The sequence below is a fragment of the Pelodiscus sinensis genome, chromosome 3, assembly GCF_049634645.1.
Source record: "Pelodiscus sinensis isolate JC-2024 chromosome 3, ASM4963464v1, whole genome shotgun sequence".
In the NCBI taxonomy this organism is placed as follows: domain Eukaryota; kingdom Metazoa; phylum Chordata; order Testudines; family Trionychidae; genus Pelodiscus; species Pelodiscus sinensis.
The window spans coordinates 46,118,273-46,136,716 of NC_134713.1; the positions used below are offsets into that span (position 1 = coordinate 46,118,273).

The 18,444-nt window shown below is 40.4% G+C and overlaps 1 protein-coding gene across 4 annotated transcripts in view; it reads left to right on the forward strand.

The window, feature by feature from the left end:
* LOC102461237 (isoaspartyl peptidase/L-asparaginase-like) overlaps positions 1 to 18,444 on the forward strand; it is a 258,474-nt gene that overhangs the window by 101,114 nt on the left and 138,916 nt on the right. For all 4 annotated transcript variants that reach the window (XM_075923679.1, XM_075923680.1, XM_075923682.1 and 1 more), the window contains one exon: positions 6,095 to 6,258. In XM_075923679.1, coding sequence (XP_075779794.1) covers positions 6,095 to 6,258 — 164 coding nt within the window. The remainder of the gene's footprint in view (positions 1 to 6,094; positions 6,259 to 18,444) is intronic.

Below are 18,444 nucleotides of genomic sequence, written 5' to 3' on the forward strand. Positions count from 1 at the left end.
TGTAGAGTATTTAACATGACAAGGCTATGAATTATGCAAATTTCACCCCAATTATCTTCACTCGCTGCCCTTCATATGCCCTAGTTGTTCTGTGATATGAAGTGAAAGGAATATGCAAAGAGAAGACACCCTATCATACTCTGTCTGGGCAGCACACGATGTAGGACATCTGCGAACACTTACCTGCAAAACCAATATGCTTTACATTGTCTAGGCACAAACTCATTGCCTAATAATTAATGTCAGATGGAATTGGCTGCCTTGTATTGGAAAATAGTACCAGCATACATTTGAAAAAGCAAACCATGGCTAAAACAAACCCTTTGACATCAAATATACATTTCAGAACTGTGAAATGTGAGTACTATATAAAATATGCCCAAAATGTTAAAATTTATGCTTGAGCATTAACACAATCCTCTGTGTTGCAGAGCAATATACATTCCTCAAACAGCAATAGAGTGTCTGTTTGAAATGGATCCAACTTGGTGACACAGCATGAACATCCAGAACAACAAGGTTGCTGTGTTACTCTTCTCATTGCCATTCTACTTCTGTCCTAGGAGAGAAATTAAAATAGTTCCTGAAACATAGCAAAGCTCTAAACCATGTAAAGCAATGTCAACATTTCCTGAAAGCTCTATTTATTGCATTACCATATTTTATTATTCATGAACTTTGCTCTAATTATATTAATATCAAAGCATATTATTTTTATTGATGATGATAGTGTATGAAAGTAGTTATTTTAGTAATTTTAGCATGTTAACTCATTTCTGATACTGATAAAATATAGGATTTAAAAATGCATAACAAGTATAATTTTTGTATAATAAATGTACATAGTTTTGCTTTGTAGACATATTTGTTTAACATTCCATAATGTTCTAGCAAGACCATTGCCTGAATTTCTTGGGCACCTCAATGACACATTTAATTCAGTATGAGTATTAGGATTCACAAAAACAAGAGAGGTCCTATTACCTGTCAGAGAGTTTTTTATTCCTGTCCTTAGATTGTAAGCTCTTCTGGGCAGGCACTGTCATTTTCTTCTATAAGTAATGTGCCTTCCTATTTGCTACTGTAGTGGAAAATTATACTAATACTAATACTAGAGCATCTTTCTTTCAGCGAGATGCATTAGGCTGTAGAATATTCCCTGAGCCAAGAGAAACCTTAACACTTTGAATAAAACACTGGAAAATTGGCAGGAGATGGTCTGGATGCTTTAGGAGTCTTCCAATGGTCTTCCAATTTTAGCATCTATGGACAGTTGAGAGATCATTCTGTTTAAATGAAATTTGAATTAAATGTTTGAACATTCATGCTTTTTCTTTGAGTATAAACATACAGTAAGATGTCCAGGTTCATGTCATGTAACAAAAAAGAGGATTTCCATTGTACTGCATGATTATTTTATAATACTAACTGCATTTTACTTTTACATATTATTTTTGTACAAGAAATATTCAAGCATATTTCCAAGAAATATGAGCTTGTATTTCTAAAGCAGACTGTTAAAAATCCATAGTACCTTTGAACCTACATCAGCAAAAGTCTTATAAATATTAGACTGAGTGGTTTTGATAAGTAAGTTCTGCAACTTATATTAAATCTGATGCATACTCTCATGGGAAGTTGTTTGAGTAAGAAAATTCATGTATAGTTCTACATACACAAGTTTAAACATGGATTTGGCTCAGAGGTTATGGATTGTGTTGTATAATAGGTGGGTTGAGGTCGTTAATCACTTCTCTGTCAGGCTCATTGGTTAGCATATTGGGGCTGTGGTGCTACATGTCAAATCTCTAATACATTTGTGTTAAGAATGACATTTGGGGCCTTTATCATAATGGATGTTAGCGTTCCTCCAGCAGGATTTTACAAAATATGAGTAGCTTGTTATGCAATTATTTTATAGGATAGACACAAGTCAGAAACAGTATCTTTTAGACTGATCAATAGTATAGCATTAAAGTATACTTTTTTTTAACATCATCTCTTCTGAAGTTAAATAAGACTTGTCCTCTAATATTGGAATCAATTGAACATGTATATTCACTAAAATTTAGCTTTTTATCAACACAGAACAATGATACTTTTTGTTTGCTTCTTTTAATATTTACAGATTTCATTTTCCTATCTAAACCTGCAAACCTCTTGCAAAATATTTCTTCAATTAAAATATATATTTTATGGAATGAACTGAGAAACAAGAAAAACTGATATTGTGGAACAATGTTCTTCATTCATATTTCCAACCAAAATGAATTTTAATTAAACTAATTCTAATACTTCAACACTTGTGGCTAGGACAAGCATCACCACTCTTATATAAGTGCAGCAGTGTCACATGACTCCTCCATTTGGAAAAATTGGAGTGCCTGGACCGTGGCCTCACCCAAAGGCCTAGTCCCACTCAGCATTCTCCCACTGAATCCCCGCCCATGTCCACCATCAGCCTTGCTTGGCCCCCTTCACTGAAGCTGACTATGCCCTTCTCATGAGGCCCCCATGTAGGTGGACCAGAGATGGGAAGAGGTGAAGTGAGGGTGGGGCCTCAGAGGGAAGAGGATGAACAGGTCCTCAGGGTAGAGCACAGCAGCACAATGGACCAGGAGCCATTTGGTGGCATACTCCAAAGGTTGCAGGCTGGCTCTTATATTCACCATTCATGTATAAGTGGTCAGTGAACCTAACAAGAACATATCCAGTAATATCAGTAGGAATTCCTTTATAGTTACATAAATGCTAAATAAGGGTTCCCACCTATATTATCTAAATGCTCTTGACATAAAAACACATTTATGTTCCACAATTGGGAATAACTCACCACAAATCCCTCTCTTCTTCACACAGTTCCCTACTCCTAGGATTACAATTCCATTCTTTCCATTTTCATATATCTTGAACAAAGATGAACCTTTCAACAGTAATACTACATTCCACTACAATATGATAAATATACAGTGTTCATTAGCATTCTCTGTGAGTCACATTCTGTTCCCCACTATATTAGTACACCTGTTGATTTCTGTGCAGGTACACTAGTACAAACATATAGGCAGATTTTCCTTCACATACATAATACTTTCATTGCAAATAGTTAGTGTCTAGATCAATTTCACATTGTGGTAGATTTGTTTTTTACTTCTAAGGTAGTGATTTTTACATAGTATTGTGTAGAGTTAATCTGTGCCTTGCAGATTTCACTTACTTTCACATCGCCCAATCCCCATCCTCCAAAATAAAGAAATAAATAAATCGATGGATGAAAGGTCCATCAGTGGCTAACAGCCAGGATGGGTAGGGATGGTGCCCCTTGTCTCTGTTTGTCAGTGCTAGGAATATGTGACAGGATGGATCACTTGATGATGACATGTTCTGTTCATTCCTTCTGAAGCATCTGGCATTGCCCACTGTTGGAAGACAAGATAGTGGGATAGATGGACCTTTGGTCTGACCCAGAACAGCCATTCTTATATTCTTATGACCAGAGGTCCTAGTTCTAATTATTGTGTATCTGTAGTGTATGCTGTACATGGTAACATATTGGGGTGCTGTTTTGTCATAAGAAGTGACCCTTGCATATGTTGATATCATCTAGACATGCCTTGATGTAATCTAAGTATTCAGAATACAATTAGTTTATATAAATATAAAGTTAATGTTATTGAGCCATAGTATAGTGGAAGAAACTCCTGGGCTGTGTCTACATTGGCACCCTTTTCCGGAAAAGGGATGCTAATGAGACCAGTCGGAATTGCAAATGCCCCGGGGATTTAAATTTTCCCCGCGGCATTTGCATGAACATGGCTGCCGCTTTTTTCCGGCTTGGGGCTTTGACGGAGAAAAGCGCCAGTCTAGACAGGATCTTTCAGAAAATAAAGCCTTTTCCGGAAGATCCCTTATTCCTGATTTTAAGAGGAATAAGGGATCTTCCGGAAAAGGCTTTATTTTCCGAAAGATCCCGTCTAGTCTAGCGCTTTTCTCCAGCAAAGCCCTGAGCCAGAAAAAAGCGGCAGCAATGTTCATGCAAATGCTGCGGGGGATATTTAAATCCCCCCGCGGCATTTGCAATTCTGACTTGTCTCATTAGCATCCCTTTTCCGGAAAAGGGTGCCAATGTAGACACAGCCCTGAAGTCTAAATACTATACTTTTATATTGCAATAATATAAAGGACTTTTAAAAAACCCTGTCAAAATATTGGATTTGTTAGCAGAACTGATGCTATCAAACATAGGGTTTGTTAGCGGAACTCTAATGCTTTTACTTCTCCAACAAAAATGAATCTGTCTATCACAAGATAGTAAAGAGATTCTTTGGAATTATTCCTTGTGAAATAAATATGAAAATAAAATACAAGAGAAATGACATGACAAAACATGAATTGAAATGGAAAACATTTTTCCCTGGTACAGGAACCATCTGCCCTAATGAATTGTCTTCAGATCCAAATAAAGGATGCCGGTGATGGAGAGGCACAAATATCTTTATCTTTAGAGTAATGATACTGACTCCAATGTAAAAACATTACTACTAATATAAAGGACCACATTAAGGAAATCCCAAGGTACAGCTGTTACAATTGCATTGTCATCACTTGCAGCACATTGCAACTTGACTTTTTGTATGTCTCTTCTGACCTAACTTACGCAAATAATAGTTCAGATTCTTCCTGCTCCTCCTTCAGGCTCAAATTCTCCATTTTTCCTCAGGTTAGCCATTAAAAGTGGAGTCACTCCCCACAAGGGACCATGCCTATCTTTCCTTTGAGTTTGGAAAATGCTTCGTGCCTTCTCGGATTTATTACAACCTAGTTAGTTAGAACAAATTGCTGTACATCAGGAGTTCTCCAACTTCTTTGCATCATGATCCCCTTCTGGCAACAAAAATTACTACATGATCCCAACAGGGGGACTTACACCTGAGCTTATTTGACTCCCATCACTGTGGGGGAGGGCAGTTCATAACTGAAACCCAAGGGCTTCAGTCCCAGGCACAGGGACTGTAACCTGAGCCCTGCTGCCTAGTACTAATGCCCTTAGGCTTTGATTTTGGTGCCAGGTGGTGCGGCTTTGTCTTTGCATTGCCAGCTATGGTGACCCCATTAAAATAGGTTTCTGACCCACTTTGGCATTCCAACCCACAGTCTGAGAAATACTGCTGTAGTTGTACCCTTTCAGTCTTCTTGCTCATATCCCTGATGTATAGGACATGCAGAAAGTCACCACAGAGATTGGATCTGTAATGCACCTGGAATGTAGACCCTCTGTGTAGGGTACCCACATCCTGCTCCATTACCCAGCACAAGTGAGTAGAATAACACTAGTTCTGCAGAAGGCCATTGAGAAGATGGGATTTCCTTCCATATTTTAAAAAGGGGGTTTTAACAGCTTTCTCTTGTATTCTATGGAGAAACACTTTATACAAATAGAGAGTAGGAATGCTATATCCTTTGTTCTCAGAAATGCAGCAAGCACAATTTAATAATGAGAGTAGTAATTAAAACCATGATACTTATCATACTGACCCTGCACTTAAGGACAAGAAGAAAAAAAAATGAGAGAAGAAACAAAAAAATGAAGACAAGGAAAATTTGTAAATAGAAATGGGGAAATTTAGACAATGAGATTCAAATGGGAAAGGGGAGAAATAAAAAGTGGTGGACTGAAATTATTGTTTCTTTATCATTGATATCATGTATAATTTATCATAGAGGAAATTAAGTGGCTGATTAAAATTTGCCTTGTTGTAGGCCCCAAAACAAATTAGACAGCATTTCAATCCTTAACACTGAGATACATTTATTCCTGGAAATCCAAACTCCTGAGGCAACTTTCAAGACATCAGCCTACGAATCTTTTTAAACATTCAGAACTTTGATTAGATTATAAACTCTTTACATGATGGTCTGTCTCTTGAAATATGTTTACATAAGACCTACCAAAATGGGACTGTGATTCTAATTAGGTCCTCTGTGCATGAAAGGAACAGATACTTTAAATGTAACAATAAGTTTATATATCATGCAGTTAATATCAGCAAAGGTTATTTTTATTATTCTGTTTCATTCTCTGATTTATTTTTAGACACCTCATGTGATGCTTACTGGAAGAGGTGCTAACCAGTTTGCTGAGAAGCTGGGCATACCTAAAGTGCCTGTGGAAGACTTAGTAACAGAACATGCCAAAGCTGAATGGGAGCAATATCGCAAATACAAGCAGACAGTCAAATCACTTTTTAACACAGAACTGTAAGTAACAATTATGCATATATTACTGATTTGGTTGACACAAATACAGAATTGGGCTTATAGCATTTGAATGAAGCTGCTAACATTAGTATGTCTGTACAAAATGAAAGGAAAATGTAGCATAAATTGTCATATCGTGTTTAATTTAGCGTCTTTCTTGTTTTAGCAAAAGAAATAGAACCTGAAAAAAGGCCTTTGTTATCCAGTTATTTCTTAAAAAACAATTTTGTATTGGGTCTAGTTAGGGCTAGATCTTGGACCACATTGTGCGTATTGGGTTTCATGGCTGTTCTGGATTTCATAATTCACATATCAGGTCTTCACATGAGGTGAACATTGAAGCTTGAAGTACTAGTGGAAGCAAAGAGAAGGAGATCACATCTGGGTAATAGTTTAATTTAGGAGTTTGCTGGTTTAGAGGCAGCCAGGGACAATCTTTGTCTAAGACTGAACTTCCAAAGGCCACCAAGTTAAAATGTAGAAATAGCAAATAGATCTGGCTTGACATGGGAGGCCCATGGACAAGCACTTTACTTTTATGGGACTAAGGAGACTCATCTTTTGCAGGAACAACATAAGACAAAATAGGTAAAGTGGAAATATTTTTGTATTACAAGTAACATCCAACCCAATGATGTTGGCAGTAGTTGGCATGTCTTGTTTGTCTTTGTAGGAAATCCTGTCTCCTAGTATTAATTAGTTAAGGAGATTGTGAGGGGGTCACTCACCACCGTAGTGGGGGTCCGTCGTCTGTCCCCGGAATCAGTCCATTCCGCCCACACGGGGCCTCCGCTCACGTGGGGTTTCCCCTCTGGAATCCTCCGGTCACATCGTTCTCTTTGCCACACTGCCCTCCGGCAGTGCCCAAGTCACTCGCTCTGAGCCCCCCCCTTCCGGGGGTTGGTGTCTCTCCGGCAGGCCTTACTTCAGGCCTAGCAGGCTGGCAGTTTGTCTGTCCGAGCGCCCCTGGCCCAGCCTTGACTCTCTAGCCCTGCCCTAGCTCCAGGGAGCGTCCTGCTCCCCCGGCAGCCAGGCCCACACTCCCTTCTCTGAAGCAGCCCTCCCCTTTTATGGCTCCCAGCTGGGCCTTAATTGGCCAATGCCGCCCAGCTGGGCTGAACTCCCCGGCCTGCTCCAGGCTGGGGTTTGACTCTTAAAGGGCCAGTACAGGGCAGCTGCCCTGTTACAGAGATTCATGTTGTAAAGTAAAATGATGTTCCTAAATTTCAGTAAGCACAGACAAAATTACAGGACTGTCTCAGTATCTTTGTGAGATATGTTGAAATTGCCATTAATCATGTTTTAATTCAATGTTTCCCTGATAGAAATCTGACTCATTAAGCCACCCCCAGAAGTTCATTGTCATTATGTAACTAATATAGCTGAATATGGTAAAATGAAGCCAAAATTAATTTTTTTATAATGAGAAAGTCAGAAGTATTATGTCTCATCTGTTGTTTTCAATTAGTGCTTTTAAAAAAATCTTCATAATAATCTGCACTAGCCTTTAATGTGTTAAATCTATTTATCAGTCTAAAATATTTTAAATAAAAAACTTCCTTCTTTCTTGCTTTCTTTCTCATAAAGGCTAATTTTAAAACTGATATGTTCTTTGATTGTCTACTGTGTATTTGAAAGCATCTAATGGAGATATGCAGTTATAGCCAACGTGAATTTTGGCCAAAATCATCCTCTATTATGGACAAAAATCAATGTTAGTCACCACATTTCTGTGAGTTCATAGTGTGATATAGAGGTTAAGACTGTAAATGTGGTCATTGGATTAATAAGAAAGGGAATCATACGTAGAAGTAAGGAGATGTTGTATACCCCTATATGTATATGGCACTAGTGAGACCATTACTGGAATACGGCCTCACGAGATGGCCACCAGTTGATGAAAAATCACAAAGCATTCTGACATAGAATGACAACTACTACTCAAGCTTTGGTAAACCAAACTTACAGTGAGATAAAGACACTCAATAGGAAGAAACACATTCTTCCCGTTAGTTCACCTGGCTCTCTGCCAACATTTCCTAGCCACCTGATTTAACCATTTAGTTACTGAATGCTGGGATGTCTAAAAAAAGGACAGCAATCCTCCCATCCATCAGACGCCCTTATTCTCATTTGCATTAAGTCCCCTTTACATTACTCTGGTAGTGCAAATGGGCCTTAAACTAGTTTAATTTATTCCCAATTTTTAAGTCCCTTTACACCACCAAAGCAACGTATAAGGACTGAAGTAAATAAGAAGTAAGTCTATAAGATGTAATCTATAATTTTAGACTCATTTGTGTTAGCTTTAACTTACTTTAATATAATACTCCTATCATCTCTTAGGGTACATCTACACAGCCATATTATTTCTAAATAACATCTGTTGTTCCAAAATAACTATGCGAGTATTTACACAGTTAGCCCATTATTTCGAAATATTTTTGAACTAGTACAAGCCTTCCTGGTCTGGTGTGAAGATCCTGGACCTTATTGAGATTTGGGACAACAAGAACAACCTCCAGGATCTCAATGTCTATGACTGCATGGCTGACAGCCTGGCCACCAAGGGGCACATCTATACCCAGGAGTAGGTGCAGATGAAAAAGTTAAAAACCTCTGTCAGGCATATGCCAAGGTCTAAAAGTGCAGCTCCCACTCTGGGGCAGAACCCCACACCTGTCCCTACTATGAGCACCTGCACCGTATACAAAGGATAGTGGACTCAGGGCTCGAGATGCCTGTCATCAGCCTCACAGGGTGCAGAGATGCAGAGGAGGAGGAGGAAGAGGATGAGCTGGATGAGACAAGCACCATGCTGATGCTGGAGCTGATACCCAATTCTCTGGACATGTCCCAGGCATTGTCTGAGGCCAGAGAAGCTACATCAGGTGAGTGCCATCACATTCCCTACACATATACAATGTGGAGGTGGTGGGTGGTGAGGGGCAGCTGTGCACTTCTTGCTTGGCCTTTGTGGCCTGAGGATCGCACAACAGGAGCAACCCTCCTCCTACCCCATCCCCTGGCAGGGCTTTGTGAGAGCAGGACTGAAAAACCTTCCAGAAAGGGGGCTTCCACAACTGCACCACCATAATCACCACTAACAACAATCCTCCCCTTTCTCTAGGGAACCTCATTCCAGCAGTCCACCACCCTCCTGGGACAATAGCCCTGCATGAGCAGGGTCCCAATGGTCAATCTTCCCATGCCAAACTGGTTCCCGATGGATTGGTAGCTGTCTGGCATGGCAAGCTTCCACAGGGAGATGATGACCTGCTTCTGGAGGGGCATGGTGGGTTGCATGTGTGTGCACCATTGCCTGAGGGCAGGGGTGAGCAGCTCACAGAGCTCCAGAAAGTTATCCTTCCTCATCCAGAAATTCTGGAGCCACTGCTAATCATCCTGCCACTTCACGATAAACCAGTCCCACCTGTCAGAACTGGTATCCAGATGCCAGAAGTGGTGGTGCACGGTGTGCTGGGGAGAGCAGGTGGCATCCAGTAGCATGATCCACTCCCACAGAGAGATGATGAGTGTCTCCAAGATGAACAGGCAGTTGGTTGGGTTCCTGCAGTGCTTGGAAGGCAGCCTGTAGAAACTGCTGCATGAAGTGCAGCACAAACTGCAAGAGCCGTCAATTGCCCAGAGGCAGCTTCGGCTTCATAGCTGAAGTTCTGAGGTGTCCACAAGGGGAATCACAACAGGCAAAGGAATGGGTTTGCTGTCCCTCAATGAAGAAGGCAAAAGAGAAGAGACTGAGATACTGCTGTACTGAGGGGGGTCCCTTTAAGCATGAGCCTCAGATAGCCTCAGACAGCCGTCATGGGAAGTGAGCGCTATCCTGATGCCCTGCTTGAAGTGCTTCTGGGTGGCCTTAAATGCAATTCAGCATCCAATGTATGTGAACACTCTATTTTGAAATAGCTAAGCGCTATTTCTATGGGCATTTGGTGTGTAGACGCGCTATTTTAAAATAAGCTATTTCGGAGTATTTCTTCCAGAATGGCTTATTCCAAAATAATCATGCAGTATAGACATAGCCTTCTAGAACAGTGTAACATGTTAAGGTTGATGGAGAACTGCTTTTCTTTGGTTTGTTTTTACAGTGGGCAGAAAAGTGTTGTGCTTTGTTTTATGAAGTGGCTGTTCCCATGGAACCCATGGAGCCAATCTTTCTTTCTGCTATACAGAGATCACCGTCACCCATTTTTAGATGGCCACTATTTATTTTTCATAGTCAGGTTCTCAAGATAGTGGTAAGGAAACTTCTGTGCAAGAGCCCATAAACCTCATTTTTTGAGGAATAAGGGATTTTGTGCAAAAGGAGGTTTTTCCAACAAATGGTCCTATATACACAGGGCTTTTTAATGCAAAAACCTCTTCCTCAAAAACGATCGGAAGAAGATATGCAAATTAGTGCTCCATTTGCATTTCCTCTTCCACAAAAAGCCCACAGTGTAGACGTAGCCTTAAAGTCCTCATTCCAAGTGACCTATTTTCTTTGTCATAGGTGTGCCTGGTGTTTTACAAGAAATAATCATCTACTGGTCACATACAGCAACACTGGTGCAGAATGCAGCTGGTGCACCGTAGAGCAGTACCAAGCACACTGTGATAAATCACAATTTCTGTGCAGAATGCCATGGCATTCACAGGCTATGTCTATACAGCAGCGTTATAGTCTAAATAGACTAACGTAATTCTGAAATAACAAATTTGAGTGTGTCTACACTACAAGCCATTATTTAGAAATAAGGGTGAGGTGGAGGAATTCTTACTTTGACTTCTGTAACCCTCAACTTATGAGGAGCAAGGGACATTGAAGGAAGAGTGTTCTTACTTCGACTTTCTGCTGTGTAGAGAGTGCCAAAAGTCAAATTAAGCTATTTTGACATAATCTTCATAATTGATATAGCTCAGTTGCGTAGCTTAATTTGACTTTTGTCCTGCTGTGTAGACATAAGACCATAAGAACATAAGACTGGTCATACTGGGTTAGACCGAAGGTCCATCTAGCCCAGTATCCTGTCTACCAACAGTGGCCAATACCACTTGCCACATAGGGAGGGAACACAACAGGTAATCCTCATGTGATCCTTCTCCTTTCACCCACTTACAAACAAACAGAGGTTAGGTACACTATTCCTACACATAGCCACTGATGGACTGAACCTCCATGAATCTATCTAGAATCTTTTTAGAACCATATTAAAGTCCTAGTCTTCACCATATCCTCTGGCAAGGAGTTCCAGAGGTTGACTGTGAGCTCAGTAAAGAAAACCTTCCTTTTGTTTGTTTTAAACCAGCTGCCTATTAATTTCATTTGGTGACCCTTAGTTCTTATATTGTGGGAATAAGTAAATAACTTTTCCTTATTCATTTTTTTGACACCAGTCATGATTTCATAGGCCTCTATCATATACCTCCTTAGTCTCCTCTTTCCTAAACTGAAAAGTCCAAGTATTTTTAATCTCTCTTCATATGGGACCCATTCCAAACCTCAATTAATTTTTGTTGCTCTTTTCTGAATCTTTTCCAATGCCAAGATATCTTTTTTGAGATGAGGTGACCACATCTGCATGCAGTACCGTGGTTTTATATAGAGGCAATAAGATATTCTCTGTCGTATTCTCTATCCCTTTTTAAATGATTCCTACCATGCTATTTGCTTTTCTGACTGATGCAGCACACTGAGTGGATGTTTTCAGAGAACTTTCTCACAGTGACTCCAAGATCTCTCTCTTCAGTAGTTGTAATCCCTGTCAAGTATTATGAATTGGGATTATTTTTTTCCAATGAGCATTACTTTGCATTTATCAACATTAAATTTCAATTGAAATTTTATTGCCCAATCACTTCGTTTGGTGAGATCTTTTTGAAGCTCTTCACAGTCTGCTTTGGTCTTAACTGTTTTGAGCAGTTTGGTATCATCTGCAAATTTTGCCACCTTACTGTTTATCCCTTTCTATAGATCATTTATAAATAACTTGAATAGGTTTTTTTCCAGGACAGGCCCTTGGGGAAACCCACTAGTTACCTCTCTCTACTCTGAAAATTTACCATTTATTCCTGCCCTTTGTTTCCTGTCTTTTAACCAATTATCAGTCCAGGAAAGGACCTTCCTTCTTATCCCATAACAACTTACTTTACTTAAGAGTCTTTGGTAAGGGACCTTGTTAAAGGCTTTCTGGAAATCTGACTATACTATATGAACTGGAGCCCCCTGTCCACATGTTTGCTGACCCCATCAAAGAACTCTAGCAGATTAATAAGGCATGATTGTCCTTTACAGAAACCATGTTGGCTTCCCCCAACAAATTATATTCATCTATGTTTCTGACAATTTTATTCTTTACTATAGTTTCAACTAATGTGCCTAGTGGTACTTTATTTTATTCTTTACTATAGTTTCAACTAATATGCCCATCATCTCTGGTATCGGCACACTCACTACTGGTTTATCCAACTATGTAGACTCTCTTCTCAAACCCTACGCAGCCAACACCCCAGCTATCTCCGAGATACTACTGACTTCCTAAAGAAACTACAAAACATTGATAACCTCCCCAATAACACCATCCTTGCCACCATGGATGTAGAAGCTCTTTACACCAACATCCCACATGAAGACGGATTACAAGCAATTAGAAACACTATCCCAGAGGACACCACTGCCAACCTGATAGCAGACCTACGTAACTTTTCACCCACAATTACTTCCAGTTTGAGAACAACTTATACCTCCAGATCAGTGGCACAGCCATGGGTATACGCATGACCCCACAGTATGCTAATATTTTTATGGCTGACCTAGAACAACGTTTCCTCAACTCCCGTCCTCTTTTACCCCTTCTCTACTTATGCTACATCGATGACATCTTTATGATCTGGACACAAGGCCAAGAAACGCTGGAGACATTCCACAGAGATTTTAACAACCTATACCCCACCATCAATCTCAGCCTGGACCATTCTACACGAGAGATCCATTTCCTGGACACGACAGTACAAATCAGCAATGGAAAATTAGACACCACTCTCTACAGAAAACCCACTGACTCATACAGTTACTTACATGCTTCCAGCTCCCATCCAGAACACACTATACGATCTATCATCTATAGCCAAGCCCTTCGATACAACCGCATCTGCTCTAATCCCACTGACAGAGACCAGACACTTCAGGATCTCTACCAACCATTTATAAACCTCAACTACCCACCCAGAGAAATAAAAAAGCAAATTGAAAGAGCCAGACGAATACCTAGAAACCAACTACTTCAAGACAGACCGGCTACGTCTACACTGGCCCCAAATTCCGGAAAAGGGATGCAAAGCAGGTAAGTCAGAAGAGGAAAATCCGCGGGGGATTTAAATATCCCCCGCGGATTTAAATAAACATGTCCGCCGCTTTTTTTCCGGCTTGGGGAAAAGCCGGAAAAAAGCGTCTAGATTGGCGTGATCCTCCGGAATAAAGCCCTTTTCTGGAGGATCTCTTATTCCTACCTGAAAGTAGGAATAAGAGATCCTTCGGAAAAGGGCTTTATTCTGGAGGATCACGCCAGTCTAGAGGCTTTTTTCCGGCTTTTCCCCAAGCCGGAAAAAAAGCGGCGGACATGTTTATTTAAATCTGCGGGGGATATTTAAATCCCCTGCGGATTTCCCTCTTCCGACTTACCTGCTTTGCATCCCTTTTCCGGAATTTGGGGCCAGTGTAGATGTAGCCACCCAAGAAAACCAACAATAGAACACCACTTGTCATCACCAACAGCCCCCAATTTAATTCTGTCCAACACATTATCAATAAACTACAGCCTATACTGGAACAGGATACTAAACTCCGAGAGGCTCTGGGAGACAGACCCATAGACTCCTATAGACAACCACCTAACCTCAAGATGATTCTTACCAACAACAACAGAACATACCACACTAATACCAACCCTGGTACCTTCCCTTGCAACAAACCCCGTTGACAGCTTTGTCCACATATTCACTCTGCTGATACCATTATTGGACCCAACCAAGTGAGTTATAAGATCAAGAACACATATTCCTGCGCATCCAGAAATATAATTTTTACTATCATGTGCCAAAAGTGTCTGTCTGCTATGTACATAGGACAAACGTCTCAGACACTTCGCCGAAGGATCAATGCCCACAAAACAGATATCAGACAGGATCACAAAGAAAAAACAGTTTCTTGCCATTTCAACCAGAAAGGACATTGTCTCAATAACTTGATTACCTGCATCCTGCTTCAAAGACCTTTTAAGACTTCACTTCAAAGAGAATCCTCTGAACTGTCATTCATGCTTAAATTCGACACTTTACACTCAAATTTGAATAACGACGCTAATTATCTTACCCATTACAAAGATAGCTTCCCCAATTATCACCTCTAATATCATTAATATCATTAGCTCACAGACATTTACCTCTCCCCCTTCTCCCCCCCCCCCCCATGCCCCTTCTGTTCTGAAATTTGATTTGTCCTTTTCATGTGTGTTCATTTTTTTTTATTTGTATCCTTTGGTATATATGGTTGTTACAATTTTCTTCCACTATTTGATCTGAGGAAGTGGGTCTGGCCCACAAAAGCTCATCACCTATTAAACCATCTTGTTAATCTTTAAAGTGCTACACAGTCCTGTTTTTTGTTTCAACTAATGTGCCTGGTACTGATGTTAAATTTACCAGTCTGTAATTGCCAGGATAACCTCTAGAGCTCTTTTTAAATATTGGCGTCAGCTTATAAACCACGCTTAATAGTTCCACAATTTCACAGTTGAGTTCAGTCAGAACTCTTGGGTGAATGCCATCTGGTCCAGGTTACTTGTTACTGCTAAGTTTACAAATGTGTTCCAAACCCTTCTCTGATACCCCAGTCTGGGACAATTCCTCAGATTTGTCACCCAAAAAGAATGGCTCAGGTTTGGGAATCTGCCCAATATCCTTAGTCATGAAGACAGAAGCAAAGAATTCATTTAGCTTCTCCATAATGACTTAATCATCTTTGAGTGCTCTTTTAGCATTTCAATCATCCAAGGGCCTCACTCGTTGTTTAGGAGCCTTCCTGCTTCTGATGTACTTAAAAAATATTTTGCTATTACTTTTTGAGGTTTTGGCTAGCTGTTCTTCAGACTCCTTTTTGTTTTTTCTTATTATATTTTTACACTTAATTTGACTAAGTTTATGCTCCTTTCTATTTTCCTCACTAGGATTTGACTTCCCCTGTTTAAAAGATGTCTTTTTATCTATCACTACTTCTTTTACTTGGTTGCTAAGCCATGGTGCTATCAGAAGAATATTGTTCCACGTAGTCTAGTCACAAGGCAGCAGCGGTAGCAGCTGAACCGAGCGAAACTGGAAAGGACTGAGTCAGTCTGCCACCGGCATTGTGTGATGCTGGACAGTGCTTGTGCTACAATAAAAAGCGTTAAGAACACTTTATATACAGTATATATACAGTATATATATAGATAGATATATAACCATTTTATAGTACCTTCTGATAGTCCGGCATATCCAATAAACTGGCACTACCTAGGTCCCAAAGGTTCTGGATTATCGGAAGTCTATATAATGTGAAACAAAACACTGTACATAGTTATTACAACAATTTATGCAGGAACAAACCATTGTGGATCTCTCAAAATACAAAGAAAGGTCATTTGATGGAAGACAGTACAGAAAGGAATTTTAGTAATTAAAATTGGTCATGAAGTTAAACTAAAGCAATTATGTCCTAGATGAAGAAAGGATATAGGAAGGGGGAAAAAAGAGGTTAGTGTAGGGGAGACCATCCTGATCTTGGGAGTCAAGTTATGATCTCAGGTAAGCAGAAGGCTAGTTAGAATGGATAAATCAGTACTACAACCACCAGCAGTAGGAGTTCAGTCTTTGATCATTTAATAGTGGAGAATTATGATGCTGCCAGAACCTGGCAAATGCCTCAAAAAGCTGGGATAGGAAAAAGGAGAACAGAGTGTGCTGGAACTACTAGCATTTACTTGAGGGGCTACGTCTAGACTGGCATGATTTTCCGCAAAGGCTTTTAACGGAAAAGTTTTTCTGTTAAAAGCATTCGAGGAAAAGAGCGTCTAGATTGGCACGGAAAAGCATCCGTGCCAATCTAGACGCGGTTTTGCACAAGAAAGCCCCGATCGCCATTTTCACGATCGGGGCTTTTTTGCGCAAAACAATACCGCGTTGTCTATACTGGCCCTCTTGCGCAAAAAACATTTGCGCAAGAGAGCTTTTGCCCAAACAGGAGCAGCATAGTATTTCCGCAAGAACACTGACAAGCTTACATGAGATTGTGAGTGTTCTTGCGGAAATTCAAGCAGACAGTGTAGACAGCTGGCAAGTTTTTCCACAAAAGCAGCTACTTTTGCGGAAAAAATTGCCAGTCTAGACACAGCCGGAGGTGTTCTAAATACCATTTGATATTATCAAAAGATGTGCTGAGATCACAGATCTGAAATAAGATCACAGATCTGAAATAAGGAGTAGGCTGTTTAATGAAGAACATTGACCATTTTTCATTAAACATTAATATTTACACAGTAAAGTTCTTAATTAGTATATACAGCTGGATAAAGATATATTTGTACAATCATGTTGGACTCCTATACTGGTAGAGTCACTTACGACCTCACTTTGCTTTTTAGCATAAAAACAGTAATGGTAAAAAAAACCACTTCACAACTCAGAATTACTTCCTGTCTACAGGCTGCATTGTGCCTCCTTTAAAACTAAATTTTGCTCTAGCTCATTTTCTTGCTTACTAATATTAATGGAAAAAATAACCTCCCCCCCACAATTTATAGGAGTAGCTTTGTTAGATCTCTAAGTATAAATGCTAACAAGTTTGTGTGTATATCTATATCTATATTACTCATAGGCTACGTCTAGACTGCACGCCTTTTTCGACAGAGGCTTTTTCAAAAGTATCTTTCGGAAAAGCCTCTGTCGGAAAAGAACGTCTAGATTGCATTACGCGGATCGAAAAATTGATCCACTTTTTTGAAAAAGAGCATCCAGACTGCGGACGCTCTTTCAAAAACAAAGGCACCCCGAAATGCTTCTGGCAGGACATGGGGGCAGCCTTTATTTCCAGGTACTGATGCCTGCCCTTTGCAGAGACGTGTGCTTAAAAGAATCCCCCTGGATAGCCGTTGCTCTACTCCTGCTTCTGGCTTGCCTACCTCCTAGAGGGAAAGCAAAGCTGCTGCCGTGCTTGCTCTGGTTGCCCTGCTTCCTCGGACACCACAGCCGTTTATTTTCTGTTTTTTTTTTCTTTTCACTGGCTACGTCTAGATTGCATCCCTTTTTTCGTAAAAGGGATGCAAATTAGACATATCGCAATTGCTAATGAAGCGGGGATTTAAATCTCCCCCGCTTCATTAGCATAAAAATGGCTGCCGCTTTTTTCGTCATGGAGCTTTGCCAGAAAAAAGTGCCAGTCTAGACGCGGATCTTTCGGAAAATAAAGCCTTTTCCGAAAGATCCCTTATCCTCTGTGGCACGACTGCAGGGCCTCTTATTGGGACCAGAGATCCAGGAGGTTTTTTATTTCGGGGCCAGACCAGGCTGGTGCCCACCTTTTGGTGCCCCTGGGTGAGTTCTCCTCACTGTCCTGAGAAGGGCCAAGGGGGCCTTGAGGCGGGGACATGGCTAGCATGGCCGGCACAGGTGCTCTGGCTGGCTTCCTGACGGCAATGCCTCTCTGGGTGCCTTTGCCTTTAAGAGGCTGCGGCCAGGAACCACAGAGGTGCTCAACATGTAAAGGCTAGACTGTCCACCAGGGTTTCTTCCTGGAGGCCTTTTTTTTTTCAACTAGCTCCCTGCATCCACACACGCCTTTTTTTGACAGATCTCTGTTGAAAACGGTGTTATTCCTTGTAAAACGAGGTTTACCACTGTCAACAAAACCACTGTGTTCTTTCAATTTACTGTCAACAGAACATGGTGGTAGTCTAGATGCAGGTATAGTTTTTTCAAAAAAGGCCATTTTTTTAAAAAACCCTGCAGTCTAGACACAGTCATAGTGAAATGACTTCTACCTAGATTGTGAAAGTTTACAGATTTAAAAGGATTTGAGGTTCAAACAGAACAACAAATGTATGCTTTCAAATGTACAACTTTTATAGTAAAAAAGAATCTGTTCTAATAGTGAAG